This window comes from Gambusia affinis, linkage group LG06 (assembly GCF_019740435.1).
Source record: "Gambusia affinis linkage group LG06, SWU_Gaff_1.0, whole genome shotgun sequence".
Classification (NCBI taxonomy): Eukaryota; Metazoa; Chordata; class Actinopteri; order Cyprinodontiformes; family Poeciliidae; genus Gambusia; species Gambusia affinis.
This window is the reverse complement of record NC_057873.1, coordinates 7,862,967-7,890,175: the sequence shown is the minus strand read 5'-3', so window position 1 is coordinate 7,890,175 and position 27,209 is coordinate 7,862,967. Positions and strand designations below refer to the sequence as shown.

Below are 27,209 nucleotides of genomic sequence, written 5' to 3'. Positions count from 1 at the left end.
TCTTTCATTGACTTGTTAGTTTCATTCCGGAAAGGCCAGGAATAAGCACAAATGAACACTTTCTGAGATCTTTGTCTCTGATTCCAGTCGAATAATATGTTCTAGTTCTGCAAGCTATTATTAGTTAGTAGTTATACAGAAGAAATAGGATAAAGATATCCTTTATTGTCCCCATGGAGAAATTGAAGTGTAACAGCAGCATCTTGGTAGAGAGGTTCACACAAAAATAAAAGTGTTAAAATATAAACAGAATTATTAATAATATATTGTGCAATATTACAGCATATAATATACATAACAAAGCTATGTGTTCTGAGTTAAACTGTAATAAAACAAAAATGTGATTTATGATTGGAATAAGTTAGGGGGTCACCTTCAAAAAAAGAGAGGGATATCTTTCAAAATGTTGATCAAATTTCAGTGAATTCAGTATTCAGTAAACCGCGCCCCTTTTCTCTGCTACATTTGAAACAAATCCTAATCTTTTTTAGAATCAAATACAGCAAAAATGTTGTGATATTTCCAGACTTATTCCCTCCAGACGCAACGACTGTCAAGCTTCTCATGCCCAGACACCAGGGGGAGCAAGATAGTAAATGCCGAAACATTCATATTTCTATGCCTTCTTTACTAACCTACAATATGTGATAAAATTTTGTAAATCTTAGTAACAGGCCATTTGTTATTACCTAAATCGGAATTTGTTCTTTTCGAGGTCACCTAAGATTAAAATTTAGTTCCTTAAAAGTATTTTTCCTCCAGAAAAGAGGTACTTCCCATTTCGTATTTCCGCTTCCTGTGGAGCTCCGCTAGATACATTTCTGTAGAGGGTGGTATTCCTAGCTTTTAGCTTAGCCTTTTCTGAATTCGGATACTAAAAAGCCATTTGACAGATTCGTTTTAATGTTTTTGGGTAAACTGCTTTATATAATAATTTGTAGTTAGTTTAGCTCAATAAATGTGTGATTCGAACTGTTTGAATTAATAATAAGCCGTAATGGATGCCGTGAACGCGTTCAACACGGAGGTAAGTTTTTACTCCCAATGCTAAACCGTTAAGCTAAGCTAACTTCTATCCGTTTTTTTTTTTTTGTTCACCTGGTAAGATCTATAGTTGTCCTGCCCTTAAAAATAGAACCTGTCAACCAATATCTTTAATTAAATCGGTATTTTTAAGATGCACGTCATTTCTCTATAACCTAGTTTTAATGTTTGGTTATTCAGGCCAATAATACTGGGCTACAGATAATAACAAACTCCTACACAGACTTAATGCGAATGTTCAGAAACCGACTGTCTTCTAAATACAGTTGGTAGTACTACCTCGCGTACATTAGTACTGTTTAATAAGAAATTGTAAAAAGATTTGTTTAGAAATGAACGAGAGGTGAATAGTTAAATCGCTATCTTGCTTTTATTTATTGTAGCTCTGGTATTTCTTGTTACAAAATTATTCCAAATGTTATATTATAATTTTTTTGTCGCGCATGCACAAATCAAACTGCAAAGATCGCATGAGTGAATAAAATAGAACTTTTTATAAGCATAAGTTTTTATGTGCTGTTTAAAAAGGTATGTAAACACACGCGTCTGGCGCCTTTTCCACCAAGCTGATTCTAGTCTATTGCTGAAGCTTACTTAACCACACTTATTTGCGTGTCTGTCGACATAAAAGCCTCAACATTGTCCCTGGATCCATAAATACTGTTTCTGACTGTTTTTTACATTGTTTTAATGTTCCCAGAGTGGTGTTAAAAAAAATCTTGCGCTAGAAGCTTTGTTTTAACTTCAGTTTTGTAGAGCTGGTGGTGCTGATAAGAGATCAGCTGATCAGGATTGTAAGCGTGCAGAAGGAACTTTTGTCGTATAGAAACAGACTTAATATATTAATATTGGGGTATAGTTATATCATATATTTCCTGGAATACTGGGATTAGTAATATTACTCTTAAGGGTTCAGTTATTTTCTGCACTGAAGTCCTTCAGCGAAAACACTAAAAAACATTGAGAATACTTACATTGAACACAGTGTAAGTAAATACAACTTTATTCATACATGTGAAAGACATTTCTTTGTGAACGTCACATACTTTAGCTTTAAAGATGACCAGCAGCTCCATATTCTGGATGGCAGCCAAACCTTAAAAGAAGGTTTAAGTGGATGTTTTTAGTTAATCTATTGGAACTAATCTAACAAACCATTGATCTGGACAGTGGCACGGGTTTGAATCCTGGTGGAAGGTTTTACTTTATGGAGTTTGCATGTTCTCCCCATGAACATTTTCATTAGTTTGTACTGTTTGTCCCTGTTTTGCCCTGTGATGGGCTGGCAAGGGGCAACCTGTCCGTTGACCGTTGAACCTCTGGAGATAGGGACTATCCCTCTTGCGACCCTGCAAGTATAAGGATGTTGGATAATGGCTGGATGGATGACACCATTAATCGGCAATTAATATTAAACTAATTAACTGTTTGCCTTCCTAATCTAATTCTTTTGTTCAACCAGTTGTTCGCTATGATCGAGATGAAGCCTCCAATATCCCGGGCTAAAATGATGTCTGTTACCAAATCAGCTATTAAAGCCATTAAGGTAAATGTGTATAAAATACTCACAAAGGAAATGAACTGCTTACTATGATATGGTGTACATGCCTGGTATATAAAAAAAATAAATATATATATACTTTTTGCTGGTACTGATTTCTATTTCTATTTCTTTTACTTAGCTGTACAAACATGTTGTCCAGATTGTTGAAAAGTTCATCAAGAAGGTATGTACATTTTTTCTGGTTGTTTTTCCTGAATTTCCTTTTTTTAAAATTTGAAACATTTAGAAACACCCCTAAACACACAATTATCTGTGAGATAGCAAATATGCTGTAGAGGTGTGGTTGATATAAAATATTTATTAAAGACAGAAAAACAAAAAAGTAGTTTCAGATGGAATGTATGCACTCACTCCATATTGAACAAACACAGTAAAATGCTTCCTTTTGCTTTCAGACTACAAAAAAGGTTCTTAATTTAAACTTTATCTTGAGAGCATTTGCAAATGTTCTCAAGATAATCAATGTTTTTCTTTCTTGTTTTCTTTCTTTTTAGTGCAAGCCAGAATTGAAGGTTCCTGGTCTATATGTGGTTGATTCCATTGTCCGCCAGTCACGCCATCAGTTTGGTGTTGAAAAGGATGTTTTTGGCCCCCGGTTTTTAAAGAACTTCACAGATACTTTCCGAAACCTTTACTGCTGTCCGGAGGATGACAAGGTACTATTTGTACTTTTAATGTCCTTTTGTAACATGATTGAGATATTTGTAAAACTTCAATGTCTGAATATTTTTTTCTTTTCAGAATAAAATTATCAGAGTGCTAAATCTCTGGCAGAAGAATGGTGTGTTTGATATGGAGATCCTTCAGCCTCTAATGGATATGGCCAATGGCACTGTTGTGCCACATTCTGCTGCAGAAGGTAACGAAGTGTTAAACATTGTAACACACATAAATGTACTTAAAAGAAATGTAGTGTCTTTCATACTTTGGTGAGTAATATTCCTTTGTTAAATAATTTAATATTTCTGTTCTGAGCAGTTCCTGTTGACCTCCAACAAGAGACTACACCTTCGACCGGTAATACTTCAGATGTACTGTCTGTCCTACCCACTCCAGAAGCTTTAGCTGCTGTGGCACAACTCTTTCAGTCCTCTCATGCCCAGGAGGTAAGTAATAAACTGTTGTAGATCGCCATCAAATGAGCCAAGATTTTGTTTAGTAACATTTCATTTTGATCACCAGCTGCAGAGGATGCTCCAGAACTTTCAGCAGGCTGAAAGGACAGTTGGAACATCTACAATTGCAAATAACATAACAAACCAACATCAGATGCCAGTAGCCCAGCCCAACCCAAGGACTGATACTGTAAAGAAAGGTTCTTTAGCTGAGGTACTGATAATTTTCTGTCTCCTAAATGTTTTTGAAATTCAGTTCTGTCATTTACCCTTTTATACTTTTATGTTTTGTTTTTCAGAAACTACTTGACCGATTTGACTATGATGATGAACCTGAGGATATGGCAGTGTCAGAAGGCAACATTCAGACACAGTGAGTGCTAAGGACAAAAGTGTGAGAAAAGAAAAATCAAAGTCAAAGATGAAAATTGCTAGTTTATGTATTCTACACATTTAGCTTTTTGTCTGTTTAGTTAACTATTTTGAAAGCCTACATTCTGGGATTATTTGTTGTTTGCTTAATTTCTGGTGGTTATTGTAGAGCCATTTAAGGATCTAAACTCCAAAACATGAAATAAGCACAGTGACAACAAGGTTTTAGTTTTTAACAATTTTTCCTTTTTTTCTTTCTTGTTTTGGCCTATGAGTTAATTTCTTAATTATTAATAATGCTCAGTTGAAGCTAAACGATCCGGATGCAAAAAATAATAACACTGTTTTTAATAGCATACTACTGCCAGCAAAGCTTTTGTTCTGTTTTTGCTTTGTTTTTTGTTTTTTTTGTTAAGAAGATGTATATATCTAGATAGTAAACCTAATGGTAGAAAGGGTAGCAAAGACAGACTGGTGTCTTTTTTTTTTTTTTCCCCTCCATTGACTCATATTAAATGGCAGGTCCAGTATTTATCTGTCTGTGTAGAAGCAAAAGATATAGGTGAAAGTGAAAATATAAACAAAAGCTGCAAAATAAAAAAAAACTATACTAAAAATGCACTCCTTCAGAGAACATGGTCTACCATGAGAAAATCTCTACCAGAGCTAAAAGTCTTTTTGAGCGATTTTTGCCATTCAAAATTTTGAAGTCTCAGTATTTCTTTAATTTATAATACCAAAGTTATAATTTTATTTTCTGCCTTACAAAGAAAAACGTTTCATGTGGCAAAATAAGCTTGGCATCTCAGATTTAAGATAGTTTGAAAATAAAACTGCAGTAAGGGAGCAAGCTCAAATTATCTTTGGTAAGTAAATGATTGCTTGGCTCAACAGAATTAGTTTGAGATTCTTGAGATAATTTTGCAGGATTCTCAACTCATAACCAATTTGCAGTCTTATCTTGATGTATTTGGAGAACTGGCTCATAGATAGTTTTAGATAGTACAGATGGCCACTGGGTGTTTTAAGTGAATAAATTTAAGTCCACCATCCAATTTTTATAACTATGGTTTTATATGCAGTTCTGGAGTTTTTGCACAATTAAAATGAAATATTAAACACTGTATTTACATGTTAAAATATTTTTGCAGTTGAATGAGTTAATGATTGTGAAAAATTCTAGAATTTTAGTATCATATGTTAGTGTGCCTACGTGTTAATGTGAGTTTTTGTCCTGACAGAGGTATACCTGAAAACATGTCAAACCAGTTTCCCGTTCAGATGTTAAACACAGATGCTAATATGTTTGGCCGGACTAGAGACATAAAGGTAAATTTGTTAAAAACACAAAATATAAATTTTCAGAATAATAACTTATTTCAAATTTGTCAATATTTTACAGCAATGTTGTGTGTTTGTGGGTATTTTTCATAATTTGTGGGGTTTTTTTCTCTTTATTTCTCAGCATAGTGAAGGAATGAGTCATGTTGAGCAAAATTTGACACCCGATGGATTTAATTCTGTGAAAGAGTCTGAATCATGGGTAAGCTTGCCAACTTTAAGATATTTAGTTGAAACAAAACAATTGTTGATTAGTCTTTAAGTACAATTTTTAATAATTAGGCTTTTTAAATAGGGAAAATGTTTTTTCACAGTGTCTTTGTTGTCTGTGTCTAACAGGAAAACTCAAGAGAAAATTCTTCGTTGAAGCAGGAAGGGAGAGACAGAGACTATGGTGCGAGGTCCAGATCTCCTTCTAGGTAATGACTGTTTGTCACTTACAAATGTAATTAATAATAGAATTTTTAGCGGTTGTGAGGGCAGCTTTAGCTAATGACAGTCTTTGTTGTGACATGTACTAAATTTGCTGTGATAAGTAGTAGTCCTACCACCTCAGCTCTCAGTAATAAAGCAAAAGGCAAATTTCAAAGGTTCATCTTGCAATAAGGAATGGTTTTACTAAAAGGTGTGCAAATATTTGATTGGTCAAATGTTTTTCTGTTGCTGGTACCACAAGAAGGGAGTGATCTTAAATTTGAAATCAGCAAAGAAGACCATATTAATACTCAGTTTGCTGAGCAAAGCTTCACTTAAAAGCTGGCAGGCACTGACCTTTAAGTTGAGTGTTGAGTCCAGGTGTTTCAGAGAGGCTTTTATAGATGCTGCTGCTGCATTTTGCAATAAATAGGGTAATTTTACTGTTGTAACACCTAAAACACTTATGAGGCATCCAAAGATTTTCAGTTTAAGGCACCATTTATGGTTTTTTTGTGACATAAAAGATATTTTAGTATTTTTTAAATGTAGCCCTAAGTAGCTAGCCAAATCAAGGTGGGTAGAGCTGTATCACAAGGATCTCTAATCCAGTCATACTGAGTGTCATCGCCCGGGAAGAGCTTTTTAAAGAACACTGAGGAAAATCATGTATTTAAGCAAACTTACTTATAACAGCTTACCAAGGAAAAACAGACGAGGCGGAGTAGAACAGCTGAGGGTTCTCCCATTATCTCAGACATCACATAAAGACATTCTGCATGGTTTTGTTAATGTTGGCAATGCCAATCACTTCAGTTGCAAAATTAGTTACGGTAGTACTTGTTTCATCTGTTTTGCTGGGAGTTGTTCTGTTTGGTTATTGTTTACCTGGTGTTCCTGCTTAAAGTGAGGTACTATGCAATTTTAACTTTTTCTGAGTTTTTTTTCATGTTGTGATGTCATTCCCTCATCAAAAATACATCCCTGGAGTGTTGCTTAGACACAGTGATACATGTTTAAGAAATCTTTGAATCTCCAGTGCCAACCATTTTGGGGTGCCTTAATGCCTTCTCATACTATGCACCTCCTATTTCCCAAAGCTCCACCTTTGAGCTTCTGACCAGTGGCAGCAACAATTAGCAAACACCTGGTGAGCTTATCGCGTAAGCTACTTCTCAGTCCAATGCTCTTAAAAGCCTGCAAAACACATAAAGCCCTTCCTTTAAGCATGTTCTCAATTCATGCAAATGTTGATTCAGTCTGTTTTCCAAGGAATTTACAAATAGGTTTTAATACCTGCAAAGCTGTTTCTCGGTTTGCAAAAGAAACTGAAACTTTCTACACCACATGTAATGACATTAGGTAGTAGGGACAATTAATATAAAAGCTAAGCTTGTGACTGCATGGTGATTTATTGAACTTAATATAATGCTGAAATCTGACATTCCATTTTGAGTTTTAATCTAAAATGTTATTTTTTTGCATATTGGAAACAAATAAATTGCAACAAAATTTTAACATTCTGGTAAAGGTTCTTAAATAGAGGCATTTGGACTTCTTGTCATGCTTATCCTGTTTTGAGAACAGTAACACCAGTTTGTTATCTCTCTGACACAACTGAGTTTTAAACACTGCATAATGAGTCCTGGGATTGTTTCAGTGGCCTTGGTGGTTAAAAAAAAAAGAAGAAGAATAAGTACTTGGTGACTTTCTCACACAGCCACTTGCATCCAGTGAGTGATTTTTACAATAGTGCACAACAAACTCCCATGCATTTCTAAACTGCACACTTAACCCTTGGGGTGAATAACTGCAATTCAGGTTTGCCTGTGATTTTGTAGAAATTGAGGTGCAAGACCAGTGGAGCACCTGAAATGAGTCCTATTAAAAGATTATTAGTTTGTTTTTTTGGTCTGTAGGTGACAAAATTAGACACCTGACACATTGTTCAATGACTTTTATGATCGATGTTGAAAGTATGTTATAATACTAAATATTTTGGAGATTTTGGGCATTTGTGCTACAACTTATTGTAGATGCAGGTATAGCAATGGTAGTGGATGACTTGAATTTAAATGCATTGGCTACCAAATATTATATTTACAGACAGTGCAGGGTGAAATAAATTTAAAATAAATATTTTATTCATCCTTGAGAGGATTTAGACATATAGATCCCATTTGTCTTGGTGGTCCTCATCTTTCAAAACAGCTCTTCTCATTCAGTAAGCATTCATTATGTATTTGTACCAACTGGCCATCACATCCTTGGTTAATTACCAAAGTAGGATTTTAGCAGTCTTTAGTAAATGTGAAGTATTTCAGGTTCCACTGTCTGACTGTGGGCTGATAAGAATTGATGTATTGTGGCCAAACCAAAACGTCATGGCAGCATAAACACTTTTAAACCAAGTTACTCACTTGAAACAATATACTAGGCTGAATATGAACTCCACAGATACTGGAGAAAAATCAGTAGACTTTGGAACCAGCTCAAATTTAAAACAGAAATTCCTGCAAGTTGTAGGAATCTCCATTTACAAGAAGGTATTTTCACAGCAGTAGCGCATGCTGCATTCAGGGAGGTACAGCTAGTACACTGGGTTATCAAAATATTTAAACAACTTTAATGTGATTTAATCATGTTTTATTCTCACATATGGGTGCAGTTTTTAAAATTTCTAAACCTCACTATGAGGAATATAATGGTGGTGGAAATTATGGTAAACAGGTTTTACATGAATAACTGTTGTTTCTAAGTTATCACTGCACACACAAAAGCTTTCAGTTCTAAACATGTTTGGGCACAACAATCACAGTAATGGGGCCAATAAAGTCACCAATTAAGACTCTGTTCATGGCAATGTTTGGTGGTTACCTGATTATCCAAGCTGGTCCTTAATGATGCCATCTGAATTGTTTTGGTGACATTTTCCAAGGTTGTGAATTTGGGAATTGAAACCATGGCTGCAGAGTTGGCATTTGAAAGATTGAATCTAAGGCCACCTCCTATGTTTAGTGTTTGTTTTTCATGCTAAACTTACATTGCTTTTTTCACTTCTATCAAACCGCCTGTGTTCCCTATCCAAAATGTTTACATTGCTGTCCTCCATTTGTCGCTTATCTTTCAGATGTAGAGGAATTGCTGTTTCTTCAAGCAATATTTGCTCTTCTGTGTTGGGCAGTCCATTTGTTTAGCTGCTATTTAGTTTCTCCGGTGTTGAACTCTGAACAGTCCATGCTGCACCGGGCTACATATAACACTGCTGAACTTTGTGTTTGAGTGTTTTTTGCTCACGATAAAACAGTCTCTACCTGCAAGTTTTGTGTTTACATTTCAGTTGAATATTCAGGTGGGAGGTCACATGTCACACTTAAAGTTTGCTTTAATACTTTGACATCTATTAATTTTAATTAAAAAAAAGGAAAAACAGACCCAGGCACCTGTGCAATCAGAGTGCTACCATTAATAAGGCTTCACTACAATTAGACAATCAGACTGCACACCTGCATATCCAACGGGAAAGAGGAGAAAGGGGAAGAATAAACCATTTACACATAAATATAAAAATTCATTAAAAATAAACAATTATTCCACACATTGTTTGATATTCTTATATGAACAAGTCCATTTAACACTACAAATTTTCTGAGATGTTAAATTTTGGGTTTCCATTATCTGTAAGCCATAATCATCAGAACTGCACAAAACAATTGACCGTTGGAGATAGGCACCAGTACCTCTGGTGGCCCCACTAGGGATAACCGTGCAAGATAATGGATGAATGTATTTCTGTTTGTGTGATGATTCTATTTTTAACTTTGAGATGACTGGCAAGAAATATTTACACAACATTGTCATTCTTTAGATGAAGAATACAAGCCATTCATTTAAACATGCAGATTTGTTATTTCAACAAACCCTACATATCCTGGGATAGGTATGTGCAAGATAAATGTACAAAACCAGGAAAGATGTCCACTGACTTAAAATAAGAAAATTGTATAAACATGCACTGAAAAAACTGCAAATAAGCCTTCATCTGTGACTTTATGACTAAGGTTCTACTGAAGTATTGCCCCCTGCCTTGGTCTTTTAGGAGCACTGACCTGTGTTACACTCCTGCTGAGAGTAAGGATCTTTTATACTGCCATATGCTGCAGCCTGGCATTAAAGGAGCTTTTAATTGAAGCCACCATGAAATACATTGGGTTTCATCAAGACTAATCTAAACTTTTATGGCATCCTTCTGTCTCTCTACAGCTGTAATGTGTTATGAAAGGGCTTCTAAACACAGAGCCTTCTCAATGAGTTTGAGTTTTTTTCACTGAGTCATCATCAAATTCTGCTTAGAAGTAGATCCTGACTGAAGAGATTCTACATCAGTACAAGCACAACTGTCAGGATGTGCTCTCTTGCCACTAATCAGATAATGATAAAAAGTGTAAATTTTCATTTGAGAAATATTTTTTTCTGTTGCACCTAAACTGTATCTTTTATTTGTACCTTAGATCGCCAAGGAGAAGAAGATCAAGATCTTTATCTCGCTCAAGGTGGTCAAGGCACAGACGCTCTCGCTCCAGAGAACGCCGCTGGAGATCTCATGCTAGTTCAGAGGACCAGAGTGACAGAGAGAAGGACAGAGAACGCAGACAGAAAGGTCTTCCCAGCTTAAAGAGCCAAACTCTCAGCGGTATGTACCAATACAGAAACAAGTCACTGAGTAATATATTGTACAGCATTAAGTTAGTCACAAATGTGCCACATCTGGTCATAGTATTAGAAGTAGGTGTTATCAATTCTTCATTGTTCTTTTAACATTAGCTGGGTCTGGGTAAAATAATTTATCTGATGTGTTTATGTAGGAAGTCTGCTCTGCCTCAATGTACAGTAATGGACAAAGTTTTGGCAGTGACATAAACAGTGATACATGGCATCTTTGACGTTTGTAATATTTTGTGTTTTCTTTTGATATACTGAACATAAAATAAAACAGTCATAGTTTAAAAGGCTAAAATTTAACAAAAACCTAGTTTTTGCTAATAGTTTTAAAAAATTATTCATATTGTTAACCTTTCTTCATAATTTCTGTTATTTTGAAAGGCTTACTAGATATGAAATTGTAGGCATTTCATGAATTATAGTGGTGCCTTCTTATCCGATTGGGGTAGTGAAAACTTAGTCACAATTTGTCAGCATTTATTCAGCCGCTTGCTTTTTTGAAAGCATGTTCTCAGTTATCAGACATTTCCTGACTTCTGATCCTTAATTTCAGTGTCATAGTCTTTGAACTACTTTTGCCAGTGACAACTAATCATACTGAAAAGGGAATTGTTAATCACCAAATTATGTCTGGATTGATTTTGTTGGAGACTGAAACTACTTTTATTCTAACCAATGTGGCAGAATAGTATCCCCAGTTTCAGAAATGTAAGTGACAATGTAATAAGTGACAACATTACACTTGGATTCTGTGTGATTGCTTTATTAGTCTGCAAGACATGCGAACCATAGCAATGCTCTTTGTTTTTCTAAATGTCTCCAACAATCAGAATGAAGGTTCATCTGAAAAAATTTAGCAGTAGCCCGTGTAATTCTTGAAGATGTTCAGTCTGTTCTTGATATATTTGTTTTAAAACATAAGTTCCTTTTTTTCCTCCCCTTCTTGACAGAAGCCTATTGTACAAAAGACTTACTCGCTCTAAGTTTATATTAAGTTGTCACCAACGGGGTCAATGTTAGCTCTGTACTGGTGGCTATATGAACTGTCGCTCACTCTTTAGAAAGATACTTGATTTGAGCTTCTTTGGTTTAATGAAACCTTCTTGACTCTAATTGGACCTCTCTCTGTGAAGTTCTTGGTGTTCCAGAGCAGTCCTTTCCAAATGCAAGAAATGTCTTAACACACCTATTTGAGGATTTTATTTGTTGAGCATATATAATATAGTTGAAAGCAAATGTATATTGGGAAGCCAAAATACCTATACACAATGCTACTTGACACACTATTGGCTGGTGTTTGCAAGGCAACCAATCAAGGGGATCCATTTATTCTCCTTGGCGCTGATTGACTGTACCAAGTTTGGAAATAAAACTGTAGATATTATTGTCCACGGTAGACTTTTTCCACTGTGCATGTTAATCTATAGCAAAGTGGATTTGGTATATTGAACTATTAGTTAAAGTATTAAAATCACTGTGAAAACATTTTGTCAAACCCTATATTTAATTTTAATCCCCACAGTAGTTTCAGTTTTCTTTTGTTTCTAGTTTGCAGTACCACACTTTGGGTTGGGCAGCTGGACAAGAAAACCCAGCAATCTGATGTAATGTCCCTTTTAGAAGAATTTGGTCAGATTGAGTCCATCAATGTAAGTTTGGGCAGTTTGTGTGAAATATAATTCTCACCTTCTGTGACCAACAGATCCTGCTAACTTTGTTTTCACTTTGAACCTTTACTTTGTGTTCAGATGATTCCTCCGAGAGGTTGTGCCTATATTGTTATGGTTCACAGACAAGATGCTTATATGGCCTTAAAAAAACTCAGTAAAGGGGCGTACAAAGCCAACCAGAAACCTACTAAGGTATGTGCTTTAGGCATTTAGATTTGTTTTGTAATTGTATAGTTTCTTTTGCGTAAAAATATCACTTGCACCTAATTTAATTTTCTCCCAGATTGCTTGGGCTTTAAACAAAGGTATAAAGTCAGCACACAAAAAGTTCTGGGATGTGGAACAAGGGGTTACTTACATTCCTTGGAGCAAAGTCAAAGGTGAAGAGTTGGAGAGCTATCAGGAGGGCGGCATGCTGGATCCAGAAACCCTAAATCCAGGTAAATACATGACATTTTTCAGCGTGACCTCAATTCGCATACCACAAGGTTTTACAATACATATTTCTTTACTTTATCCTTGTCTTTATCGGTACTGTAGAGTGGAATACTGCCAAAGAAGTTAAGAGCCAGGCAGCTGTAAATGGAGCAATGGAAATAGTACCAGATGTGGCTGTCAGTGCTCATGTTCAGGTAACGTTTTTTGCAGTCTTTAAGCACTTTCTTGTTAGTACTAAAACTTTTCTTGAAGTCTCATTGAAGTAATAACAAAAATAAGGTATTATTGGTTACATGGAGCCTATCTGAATCATTTTGTATGTATTTCAAAATTAAAATACAAAGAAATAAGTGAAAGCTAAAGATTAATTTTGATCAGATATGACATTAAAAGTTTTTTGCTTGGTATTGAGCAGTTCTGTCAGTAGTTATTCAAACACTGTGGGAGAAAATAGCTTTTCTAGCTTGTTATAAATATTTTAAAACAAAACTTTGGTGCATTATGTGAATGACATAATGACATTAATGACAGACATCGTTCCAGCTCTTTAGTAACTGAGGAAGATCTTGTGAATTTTAATTTGTTACACAAATTTAGAAAAGAACACAGTATTTGTGGGAGGATTACCTCTGCAAACTGTTTATCATATGAAAAAAAATCAACAAAAAAAAAGCATCAGGTCACTCAATTTCACACGAGGTTTGAAATATGTTGGAGAATGGTCAGTATAAAATATCTGGCAATTGGCTCCATTTTGTACAGAAAAAAAGATGAGGGTGAAATGAACAAATCTAGAAAGGTACGAAGTGCAAAAGAATGACCAGCAGAGAAATAAGAAAAGGTTCACATGTTCTGTGCACTGGGGCAGCATTTTATAGTTAATCGTTATACAATGTTTTAATTTGTCTTCTACTGAAGGCCTAAGAAAACTACATGATGCCAAGCCTCACATTTGTCTCATTTTCTTCTTTTAACCTTTTCTACAATGCAAAATCTGGATATTTAGGTGACATATTTGCATCTTTAATATTTCAAAGAGCTGTTAGAAATGGACCTCTGCGTTAAATAATTTGTATTGCAAGTAAACAGGAAGTTATTTATTACTAGTTAAAGGTTTCTATACACTACAATCAACTAAGACTGGTATAAATAAAGTTGCATTGCAAGGGCTGCTAATGATTGTGACACTGATTGTTTAGCTACAAAATAATAATTTGTATTCCACCTCATGGAATTGGTGTTGAAAGCTTACCTCAGTTATGTCCATTTAAAATCAGCTGATTACTTAATGACTTATTCTCTTACTTTTTGGTTCATTAATAAATTTAAAGCCAACCGTAGTAATTCTGCTATTCTTATAGTATTTTGAAGGACTGAATTAAAGTATTATGTATCATGTTTTTGTTGGTGCTGTAGTTTAGCATACAATTAAATTTGGTCTTGGACTACCTTGCAATAATTCAGATAGGCTCCTCTGATTGTAGATCAGTCTTTTTTACTTCTTTCTTTCTCATTAAGTCTTTGCATATCTATACAGTAATCTTGTTCTGTAACATCTTATTCAAATAAAAATGGTAATTAAAAACTTTCATTATTGTGGTATGTGTGAAGGGAGGCATTTCTGTTATCCTTTCTGTGCTCAGTACCAAGCTTCATTTAACACCAGCATTTCTTTAGCATTCGGTTTTCTGGCTAAATAGATATGTGATTAATGCTAATTGTGAAATACTTCTCAACCATTATATATCAAGAGTTGGTAGAATGTGCTGAACATGTATTAAAATGTGAATGTGTGTCTGAATTTTAAATGAAATTCTGAATGTATCCAATAACTTGAAAGACGTAGATTTCCAACTTCTTATTTAGCTTTGTAAAATGTAAAAATGTTTAACTTAGAAGAAGCTGTTAAAAAAAAAAACCCCAAAAAAACTAAATGAACAAACTAAATTAATGACCAGCAAATGACCCAAATAAAATTGGTAATCAGTATTATTCCATATATTGTGGGACTGATTGGCTTAGTGCCTTACCTGGAGAAAAGGTCTCCAGGTCAGGTGCTGACGTGCATTACAAAGATCTTCAAAACCAAATAAACTGTTGGCTTCTGGTGGGACATAAAGGTGTGACTGGGAAGAGGAGTATCAGAGTGGAAAACCAGGTAAGCTCACAAATGCATTGCCTAGTCTTCTGGTTGTTAGTGGGTGCCTGGTCTGGTGATTTTAGAGACATCTTTAAACATGTTTTTATTATGTATCATAATTACGACCGAGTATTAGGGCCATACTAAGGAAAAAGAAACAAGAAAATAAAATTATAAGAATAAAGTGGGATGAGAATAAAGTAATGATGAGAATAAATTTGAGAATGGGCATAGCATTATGAGAATAAAATCAAATGAAAGTCATAACATGACTTGAGGGTAATGCAATATTTAAAGAATAAAGTCACTTTTATGACTTTATTCTTGTAAAACTACAACTTTATTCTCATATGACTCAAGATCCCAGAAATGTTTTTCCTAAATAAAAGGAAAAGTTTTACTCCACCTTATTTAATACTTGAGTAATAAAGCTTCAATCTGTTTGTGACTTCAAAATAATCAACAATGAACAAGTAGTGCAAAATCCATGTTTTCAGTATTACAGTTAACTACATTTTAATTTAGATTGAGCATGGAACTGGGTGGGAATAACAACATGATGTGGTGCAGGTAGACAAGAGTTAGGGCTTCTCGGCAACAAGGTCCCAGTTTTAAAACTTGACCCTCCCAAAATAAGTGCCGAGCTCCAAAATATGACTGCAAAATGTGTTGTATCTGTCATTTTTGAGAGCTGTGATAATTCAATAATAAAGCGGCAGCATCCTTTAATAGATTTAACATATTACAGTTACCTTTGAGAGATCAGGTAACTCTCAAAGAATGTGCTCAAGCAATACTGCGAAATTGGTCGTCAACTCGGTAAGTTACCCAGGGTTACTAACTGGATATGTTTGTATTTATACAAAACCTGGAGGTGTAATACAAGGCCAATCACATTGAGGAGTCAGAATGGAGGCTGGCATGAAAAAAGACTAAATACACAAATGAATCTGTTTGGTATCACAGAAAAGCTATCAAAGGGGCAGTATTATGTGTTTTCCAGCCAGTTGTTGCTGGAAAACACATGTTTAGCAAATACGACATAAAAGCAGTTTTACTTTGTAATTTAACACCTTAAAATTGGGCCTCTGTCGCTTTAAGAAAGTTGCGCTCTTTCCAACACTCTGCCTTCACAAAGTCATCACAACAACGCTCCTCTATTAATCCTTTAACAACATTTTACCAGCATAGCTATAAGCTCAGCAGATGTGCAGTACCCTCAGGTGTTTGCTAATTTTTGCTGGCTAGTTTGAAGGATCTGATTGGGGGAGTTGTGGGACGGGCTGGTCTGCGAGGCGGAAGCCTGGATGCTGCAGCTCCGAGGAGGAGCTGCGTCTCAAAGGCAGCCCTAGGTTCACCCAGGCGTTTTGCACTGCTGAATGGTTGCAACAGGTTAAAGGATTTCTCAAGCATGCATGAAAGAATCAAGGCAGCACTCCAGGTATGTTTTTGATGAGGGAATAACATAACATGATGTGAAGCTCAAAAAAGTCAATTTGTCATAATACCGCCCCTTTAAAGCAGGAATTAATCTAACATTGTGTCATTGCACATTTAAAACACCAGAATCACCTGAGAGTTTTAATCTTAATCTCTGTGCAGCAACCATGACTATTTAAATCCCTCATTTCACCGAATGATCTGCTAAAATAAAATTAATTCAGTCTTACAGGTAGCAGTACTGTTAAGGTCTAAGTTAATTGCTTTTTAGTTCCACATAGAAAATTTTTTTTTGGGGGGGGGGAATGAACAAGCCATATGAGCATGTACAAAATATACAAAAGCATTGAAAAACCTAGGAAAAGCCTCTGAGGAAGCAACGTAATTATATTTAATTAATTCTCTAATCTAACACACTTTTTGGCCTGAAGATTTTTTCTGGTAGATATGTCTTAGCTTGGAGGAAAATAAAGGGAAAAACTGTTCATGCAAGTCATCCTTTTCATTTTGACAGATTTTCATGAACTTGTTTTATGGTTTTGATTTCTAATTGGGACAAGTTAACATCTTTTATATGACACTCTGTCTTCACAATTAAACATAAATTCTTTAGATCATGAGAGAAAAAATAAAAGAGTTTACACTCCCTTAAAATGATGGGTTTTGGAGCATATTTAAACCATCTGAGTCATTTTCTTGGGCTGTACACATTTTTAGAACCAAATGTAAAAATCAGCACTCTTGCATATATCATCTAATCAAGTGTTTTTGTTTTTCTTTGGGAGCTACTAGCTCATATTAATGTCTGATTGTTTCTTGTTTTCAAAGCTGTGTTCTGGCAAGTATATCAATTGGATTTGTTTGGCAATATCTCTGAAAGGAGAGAATTAAGAGTAACTTGAGGTTTTTAGACTTCTGCTGTTGTGGAGTTCAATGTGCGACTCTTCTTTATGACAAAACTGAGGTTTTTGAGCCTATTGTAGTTTTCCTTCTGCTCTCACTAATCGGGTTGAAATCCCACCGGGGAATTCCATTCAAAATGCTTTGCTCATTATAAAGAATGCTCTGCTCAGAGCAGCAAACCGATTGAAATACATGAGAAATGTAAGCACCGCATGTGCAAAAACACATTACTGACTTGTACCAGATTTAGATTTGATATAAGCATTTTTTAGATTAAAATACCTATTTTCACAAAATGTAAATATACAAGCCTTGCCTCTTGACTTTTGGCTCCAGGATTTAAACTAGTTTGCAGGACCAGCTGGATTGAGAATCCAGATCTGTCTGTGGACTCTGTGTCATATATATGTAAAAAAAAATTCTTTCTGGACAACAACAGAGAAAAGGGGCTTTTTTTTGGAATCACATCAGGTGAGTCGGTTGCTCCTCGATGTGGATCTGGACACACTTCCAAAGGAATGTGGCTTCATCTGTAAGGACCCCAAGCTAACTTGGTCTGAGTGTGTCCTCATGCTGTCCTACATTTGGACCTGTACTGAGAACTCTGCTTGTTGTTGCATCATCAGCCTATGCATGCTCAAGTTAAAACAATATGATTTTCTCTTTTGAATACAACCTGGGATAAATCGGGTCGTTACCTCCTTTAGAGTGTCCTTACTAATTGGTTCTTTTTGTGTTGTGTGATAAACAACACTTCCCTACTTTCAGCAGTTCTTGCATTCAAACAGTCTTTTCCAGTAATTTCCTGATGCATACAATTTCCTGGATCTTATGGATATCTTACTGACCACTGCTAACCTTCATGTGATACAAACACTCCTGTAAAACTTTACAAATCTATGGAATTAGCTTCTTGGATCAGTTTGGCTGTAATACTTGCCTGTGCTTATTCTATCTGGTTGGTGGCACTGACTTTCTTTAACGTCTACACATTTGGCAACACAATTCAGCGTCTGTTTAAAATCCTGAAGATAAGTGCTGGAGAACAGCTTAGTAGTCAGGAATATAAGAGACTTAGTTCTTGACCATCCAGCTAAAATTTGCTAGTGAGACTATATTTAGCATGAGGATGTAATTTTAAAATTTGTGAAATTCTAGGAATTTGAAGTCAGATATGCTCTCCCTTCTTTCAGTACAGTGCACAGTGCCTTGAAACTGCACATTGAAGTTATGTTTTAAAGACATTTTTGCCTCTTAAACTTCAATATTTTTGAATTGTTACAAGACAAGGACACACTAATGGCCTCAAGAGAACCAAGGAACAAAATGGGCCACAGATCAAGTTACAGAGCAGTTTAAAACAAAAGACGGCAGCTGTCATCTGTGCCATTTTGAAAAAAGGCTATAAGAAGCCCCTTTTACAGTTTCCTACAAATGGGAAGGAGTGTGAATAAAAAATGAATGCTTCATACTAAAGCCACCATGAAACATGGTGATGGCAGCATCATGCCGTGGAGATGTTTTTTTCCAGAGGAAGCAGAAAGCTGGACAAAAATTGGCAGCAAAGGCTTTATTGGTACTCTTTCAAAGGTTGTTCCACAATTTATTGACTCAAGTAGAATACATTTGTACACCACATTTTTAAAAATGTATTGGAAATTGTAAAAACCATAGATTATTTTCCTTTCATATCACAATCATGCATTAGTTTGTGTTGGTTTATCACAAATTGTAATGAAATACATTGAAATTAGTGACATGACATGAGAAAATGTGGAAAGCTATAAGAGGTAAACCTGTTTTTGAAGACACTATATTTCTAAATATAGGAAAAAACTTTAAGCACATTTGCTATTTATAAATGTATATATGAATTGGATTTTAATGAAATTTTTGTTCATTAAAATGCCTGAACGTGTATTTTTATTTTGATAACTGGTCTGAGCCCAGTAGAATATTTCCAACTGTTCATGCACCTAAATAGTGCTAACAGTAAAATGGAAATTCAATTTCTTTGAATGAAATGAAAAATCTCTGCAGATATGCTGTTAGTCATTTTAAATAGCTTAACTTTTCAAGAAGAGGATTTCTTTCAGTTATATAAGGCCAAAAATCTATAAACTAGAATCATGGACAACTTGGCCTTAAAAGGTGAGTAGGAGGAAAAATTTTATGTTTCTTAGATTAAGTTTTAAGAGGTGAATTATGGCTCATTACTTGAAGTTTCTTATCATCATCTCATAATAGATGTTAATTCTGCATGTTGTTGAAGTAGCCAACTAAACGCAGTGTTAAAGTCTATCAGGAACAGAATCCTGCTGAAAGTTCGAATGCCTGGCTGTCTGCCTGCTGAGGTTTGCTTTGAGGAATTAAGCAGCGGGGAAAATGCAGCTATTGTTCCTTTTTTCTGCTGACGGAGTACACATAAACAGGGTAAGAGCAGAACCTTTTAAATGTTCTCTGTTATCATGTCGTCTCTCCATTTATTAGTGCAAATACGGAAAATCTCAAGTGATTAGCTCTGCTTGGTAAAAACAAAATAAAAAATACCTGTCTTCCCTCTTGCTATAAGTTGGGAAATATTTCTAATTAATTTCATTAGAAATTGTGCATGCACTGTTTTGTGAGGCTATGTTTTTGAATTTGGACATTGATGTTGGCTATTTGTGTCTTACAGTCGAGTAAATTCAGACAAAGAAATAGGAATTTTAACCTGTTCAATTTGATTTTCACTGCTGTATAAACTCCATTTGTTCCATATGCCTAAATAATCTTAGAATTATGTATAATGTAGACAATTTTTACAAACCAGATCTAGTATTGTTTACAACAATTGTAAACTATATTTGGAGTATTTTAAGTTCAATACCCCACTTCTTAAAAAGTGTTGTGTTCTTTAAATTGTTATGCAGATCAGTGTCTGTAAACATTAATATGCAAAAACGTCCAATGACTAATCTAAATAAATCCTGGTCAGATTTAGTATCATATAAGGTAGATTTAGTTGTAATTTCAGATGCTATTAACGACATAATGTATTATTGGTGTAATGTAGGTTTTAGGTGATGTTTTAAAACACTGATATTTTGTTGTGCATTGCCAGGCAGAAGCAGTCATTGTTTTAATGGATGGATACTGGTCAGAAAAGTATTCCTGGAATACGTTATCAGCAGCCCAAGTAGACTTCTAGTACATAATGCTCTGGCTGACCTGAATCTTGTTCAGAGAAACAATTAATGCATGTTATGGATTCGCCTAGTGATGATTTACGATGGAACCTCAGAATACAAATGAAGTGAAATGTATTAGCATTTTGTTCCCTTATTAAAAATAACACATCAGCCATACCCAGCCAAAAGACAATCAGCCCTCAGATTCTTTTTTTTTTTTTTTTTTTTTTTTTTTCAAAAATAATAGTTATTATTCCGATGTTTTAAGACTGGTAGACGTAAGTATGTGAAGTAATGAATGCAGTTTCTTTCCCTTTTGATATAGGAACCATTATATCAATATGGTTTAATTAATAATGCAGAGAACTTGCATTATTACTTAAGTAAAGTCATCATGGTATGTTCAGCATCCTTGAGGATAGGACACTGGGTCCAAACTAAACAAGAAATTCTGGCATCACTGACTTTCCACAGTAACTGCCTATTTGCATTGGCAGAAATTGTCACAATTTACGTTAAAAAGAAATCAGTTAATTGATACTTCCTTCAGCCTTTTCTACAAAATGTTTGGAAATTCTTAATGGCATTGTGTACATAGTTATGCTGGATTAGCAGCTTTTCTTTTCTTTTCTTTTTTTTTTTTTTGGTTCATTCTGTGCACCGAAGGTTTGTAATCTGGCATTTTTATATTCCTTTTGGATTTATAAGTTTCTTCTTGCTGAGTGGCATTTCAGCCCATGTCAGAACAGGATACGTTTCACTCCAGATAATGACACTGTTTCACCTGCTTCAGCCAGCATCTTCACAAGGCCTTTGGCATTTCTGGACTCCATTTGTACATTTCTCACCAAAACACAGTCTTCTCTGGGGCGCAGAATCTGTCTCCTTCTTGAGCGATATGAAAGCGTGACATTTATCTTTCTTATATCTTGACAATTTTCCTTTGACTTTCCCATCATGTCAAATAAGCAAACAATAATAAAAAAAAAACAACAATAATCTGTTCTAGGTGTGGCCTTAAAATTCTAAATTAACTGAATTTTCTTAACATATTTCCTTCATGCAATTTAGCCTGCAGGCAAAAGAGATGCTTTGGATAGATTTAAATCTGATTTTAAAAAATAAATAAATAAAAATCTGAATTTTGAAATGCATACTGTATGCTTAGTTGTTATTCAAATTCATTACAGTGAGCAAATTAAAAAAAAAAAAATCCTACTGGAACAACTAAGCTTTATTTCAGGTTAGCCAGATTCACTTTAATTGATGGGAGGCATCTAAAGAAGGAAACAGAATACTGGAACTAAGTCAAACAGTTCAAGAAAGTTCAAGGATTACTTTTAGGGTGTGCAATTATGTAATTTCACCTCTAGATTTTGTGTTTCGGTGTAATTGTACAGAATACATCATATCTGTGGAAAAAAGTTTAAAGGTTTTGATCTTGTCATATTTTTCTACTACAAAATCCTTGCAAATATAAACGGGAGCTACAGTAATTGTACAACCTCTAAATAAAATCCAGTGCAACTAGTCACCTTCAGAAGTCATCTATTTGATAAAAAAAAATCTTACTTGAATTTGATTTAAACTCAGTATAAATATGAAGAACAAAGAACACATTAAACAGGTCAGGGATAAAGTCCTAAAGTAATATTTAAATCTTTAAGAATCTCAGAGAACATTGTTCAATGTGTCGTATGAAGACAGAAAGAAATATGATACAACTGCAGACATTGAGATCTGAATGGCCATCCACCCAAACTGACAAGTTGGCCAACCATAGAAGGAGCCATGAGGCCCATGTTAACTCTGGAGGAGCTGCAGAGATCCACAGCTCAGGTGGGAGAACTTGTCAGGACCACTAGAGTTGATGGGAAGTCAGATTCAGTTTAATGCAGGACAATCAACAACAACCGATAAACAGATAAAATACACTGAAGTGTATGATATTAATGTTAGATAAAAAGCCCTTAGGTTAAATAATTTTGCAAAACAATGTACACTTCTTATAAAAGGTATTCAGCTCCTTGGATATTTAATTATTTGTTTTTGCTTTTAACAGAATTTGACTTTTTTACATGACAAGAATTACAAAAAAATAAAAACGTTTAATGTCAAAGTGAAAACTAATTTCTACAAAATATTGACAAAAATATTTAAAATGAAAAGAAGAGCGCATAAATATTCACCCCTTTAAAGGGACTGACCTAATTCATCAGAGATGCAGTGAGTTGGTGCTTGTAGTTTCACAATGACTGGAATGGAGATCTCTTGAGTTCAGTGAGTGATTCTCAAAAAGACAACTGTTTTTCAAAGGTCCTTTCACTGATTAATTGGTATTCTTGGCTGCCATTACAGCATGAAGACAAAGAACACTCCAAGTAAATCAGAGAAAAGGTTATTGGGAAGTATAAGTCCGGGGATAGATACAAAAATTCTCTAAGGTACTGAACATCCCCTGGAGTTCAGTTAAATCCATCTTCTAGAAATGGATCAAACATGGCCCTCGTATAGGTCAGGCTGGATCTGTTTCCATCTGCAAGAGAACCGTGGCTGCAGAGAACATTTATTTTCCAGCAAGACAATGACCGAAGCGTCCAGCAAAGCTACACAAAAATGATTTGGAGACAACTAGGTGGATGTTGTGGAGTGGCCCAGTCAAAGCGCAGACATCCACCCCATACAGAATAATTGGCAGAATTTGAAATGGGTGTTCACAATCGATCCCCACATAACCTGACAGATTTGATGCTGTAATTGCAGCCATCAGCTGAATACTTACTTAAAGGGGTTATTTTGTGTTAGATATTTTTTTTTATTAAATATGTTATATATATATATATATATATATATATATATATATATATATATATATATATATATATATATATATATATATATATATATATATATATATATATATATATATATATATATATATATATATATAATTTGAAAGTGAAATAATTATAGCATAATATTATAAGACACCTCCTTTCTTATTTTCATGATTTATTAATATTAATATTAATAAAATGGTACATGTGGTCCATATTTACAACTAGAAGTCAGTATTTTAAGACCATTTACGAATAAACCTCGTATGTTTTGGTTAGTTGAATGCAAAAACTTTAAAGCTGCAAGGCTTCTCAGGTCATCTCCTGTCTTTATCATCTGTGGTGTGGACAGTGATGAATAAGAAAACTGACAGAAATTTAAGATTTTATTACTTCTATATTAGGTCAAGTTAACTAGAAATGATGCCATCTGCATTCTCTGTATCAACCCATGTTTCTGTCAGATGAGGAGTAAAGAATTGTTATGATATATCTTCAATTAATTTGACTTGTAATGTAATATTGCTATCCAACACTTTTAACTAATAGAAACTCGTCTTGTTCATTATATGACAAGAATGTGTATGGAAACAAAATTGTTTCCCATTGCCAGAGAATATTGATAATTAATGTATCTTCAAACACTTCATGGTTGGCAAAAAATAACCAAAGGATACATTCATCAAGGCAAGACGCTGCCTGTCAAGAACGTTTTTATTTCCTGTTTGTTCTAGTTTCTGATGACACTTAAACCACAGAAGAAATCATTTGCAATAATGCTTTAGGGCTCAATATGTCCTTTGTTCATTAGAATATCTTCCTTCAAAAATAAAATCAAACTATGTTTGTGTTTATATTTTTCTGGTACTCACATTTTTATGGGCTAACTTACTCCTGATGTTTATGTGTTTCATGATGGTGGTGTGAGACTGAAAATGTTTGAAACATTCAAATATATTTTTCTTTGAAGTGAGAAAAAAGTGAATTAGTCTGACAATCAGGGTGCAGAAAGCTGGAGGAGGGGCAGCACTGGAATTAGATCTGAAATCTCATTAAAGGAACGTCAAAGAAAGTGTATGATAGAAAGTTTTTTTCTGTTTTGCAATGTTACATTTTTAAGACTTGGCATATACAGGACTTGGATATCGGAAACTGATAAGTCATTGTACTGGAAGAGGAATTTTTACATCTGAGTAAAACATGGTTCAAACTATAAAATAAATTTTTGCTAGTTTTTTACCTTAAGTTTTACTATGTATCCAACTGATTAGTTGGATACATAGTATCTTACTCCAACCATAACTCTCTACTTTTGTCTCTAAGACTTTAAAAGAGCAGTTTTCATACTGCTTCCCTCAGGTGAATTTACATCACACGTTTGAATCAAAGGGTGTTTGTTCAACATTTCTCTAAGTGTAGTTCACACTAACTCTAATTGACAGTAATTTTGATAAGATGGCATTATGTTTTGTTTTCCAGATGCCAACAGTTCCGCAGTGTGAACCGATTGGAAGTCCGTCTGCTTTTCCGGCCCCCATCATGCTTTCCCCGTCGTTACCTCCTAGAGGAGCTCCTTTCTCACACACAGAGTTTGATGCCACACATCAAGTAGGAGGCAAGTTATGCAGAGAGAATATTTTTCATATATCCACTATTGTTTAAGTTTAAGCATTATATTACCCCTGGGTGCATTGGTGATCTACCAATGCTACTATTCTAGAAACCTCTTGTCCACATTTGTTCTTTCTGCATTGTTTCCACATAAGATAATTCTTATGTGGAAACAATAACAGTTTCCTTTTTTATCACAGGAAATTTCGAAGCTCCAGTGGCGTCCACTGCAGATCCTACTGGAGCCAAAGATCACTCCTCAGCTGCTGACAGCCAGCTGGGTTCTCCAACAGGACAGGTTATGATGCTGCCAAACCCTGCAGTCGTGCATGGTCCCCCCAGACCAGGAATGCAGGGCCTTCCCAGACCGGGAATGCATGGTCCCCCCAGACTGGGAATACAGGGTCCCCACAGACCGGGAATGCAGGGTCCTCCCAGACTGGGAATGCAGGGTCCCCCCAGACCGGGAATGCCACCTCTGCAGCCTCCCCTTGGCATACCAAACCCTCATATGCCTCCCTTTCCTGGTCCACCAAACATGCAACGCATGCCCTCGCAAATGATGCCAGGAGGGCCGATGTTTCCATCAGATAGATTCAGAATGCCCATGCCCTTCCCTCCTCGGGGCCCTCCTTTCCAACAACATCCATCAATGGGACCAGAGATTATGAACGATGGGGAAAGGGGGCATTTCCGAGCTGTTAGACCAGGATTTGGACGCCCACCATTTCAAAGAGGGAGGTGGTAGAAAATGGCTTGATTAAACTAAAGCAGCGTCTGTAAAACAACTCTTGAGCACCAGGGGGAGCTATAGCCCCTGTTCAGACTTGTTCCCTTTCTCCGTTTCCAACACTAACAAATAAAACACTGCGTCCCTAATCTGCTCCTGTAAGTTTACCAGAGATGTTTCTTGTTTGGTTGGTTTTAGGTTTTTGCTGTATAAATTGAACGTGTGTATATATTCAACTTTTTGTATATTTCAGTTTATATATGCTCAACTTTGTTGGGAGGACTTAGACATACGTTTTGAACAGTCAGCTTTTGTCTTCTGAAGAAAAAAATGTTCTATCTGTTTTTTTAGAAACTGATATATTTCATTGTAAAATAATATTAATAATAATAATAATAATAAAAAATTGAAGCTTTCATTCCCGGCCAGTAGAGGGTGGAATAAGCCCAAATACTTTTTGAAACCTCTGTGACGCATTGAAGTCACAACTTGTAAAAATATGCACTATGAATATAGAATGTCCACCATTTGCTAATGTTTTATTGTGTGTATTTACAGTTCTAACTCTATTTATCTTTTTTTTTTTTTTTTTTTTTTTTTTATTAAACTGGTCAGTTCTGAAAAAGGGTAAAGAGTTTTTCGTTTTTCCTACAGGTGCACGCAGTTTGTTGCAAAAATAAATTAATTGCAATGATATATAAATAGGTATATAACTGCAAAAATAATAATTCATTCTCATTACAAACAGAAACATGTACAGTACAGACCAAAAGTTTGGACACAACTGTGTGTCCAAACTTTAGGTCTGCACTGTATGTGAACTCTACTGGTAGAGTTTAATCAACAAGAGAAAACTGTATCACAGAAGTTAACACAAGCGTGAGGAAGACTGGTAACTTTAACACTTTAAGGTAGACCTAATTATGAAAGTTATCTTTTCACAGAGGGCTGTATGATATTACATATTAAAGGGACGTTGAGCAGAAAGAAAGTGCACATGCAGTTGATTATCTGCCTTAAAAATACTGTGAAACTAATCACATTAAGAAAAGTTTTTTCAGGTATTCCCAAAGGGTGTAGTGTAATCAGTTCTTCAAGAGTTGTTCCCAGGACATTCTTTCATAATCCTCTCAACATGGATATCAATATTGCATGTGCAGCCTTTTAATCTACTTTTCTTCCCTAACCTTAAATTTACTGAACACAATTTTCACAGAAAGCAAAATTAAATATATCACTTTGCGGAAAACATCTGAATAAGTAGTGCTTTTTAAATGCAATTATTGACACCATTTTAATCTCTGGTAATATTAAGATTTATGGAGATGATCTTGAGCATTATTATATTTTGAAATTGTGATTTACGTTTTGCATAGGCGGCCAGTAATATAGGGTTGTGGTGAATCAGCTTTTTCCCTCTTGTTATGTTCAGTGACAAATTTCCTGTTGCATTTATACAATTAAAAGAAACTGAAAGGACGCATGGACCCGGCATTATTCTAAATTTGAATCAACCTTTTTTTTTCCAGAATTTCCAAAAGCAGAAATGTTGCACTTTCATCTTGGAAAAACATTATATCCACACCTAAGGGGACGCAAACAGCAGCAGGTGATTTACATGGACTGGCATCTGATTGGCTCGAAGAGTAAGTAAGTGGCATTGTCATGATCCAGTTGCGCGCCGTCTCCAAGGGTCGT

General features: G+C 35.2%; 1 protein-coding gene across 1 annotated transcript; it reads left to right on the top strand.

Annotated features, from left to right (window-relative positions):
• Positions 1-795: 795 nt before the first annotated feature.
• Positions 796-26,075, top strand: LOC122832527 (SR-related and CTD-associated factor 4-like). The gene is made up of 18 exons (XM_044119353.1): positions 796-1,027; positions 2,507-2,590; positions 2,727-2,771; positions 3,103-3,264; positions 3,350-3,467; positions 3,587-3,714; positions 3,791-3,937; positions 4,023-4,096; positions 5,337-5,424; positions 5,561-5,638; positions 5,776-5,855; positions 10,362-10,543; positions 12,121-12,221; positions 12,321-12,434; positions 12,526-12,682; positions 12,783-12,874; positions 24,650-24,785; positions 24,982-26,075. Exons 1-18 carry the CDS (start codon positions 998-1,000, stop codon positions 25,527-25,529), a joined length of 2,364 nt encoding a protein of 787 aa, XP_043975288.1. The 5' UTR covers positions 796-997; the 3' UTR covers positions 25,530-26,075.
• Positions 26,076-27,209: the final 1,134 nt, after the last annotated feature.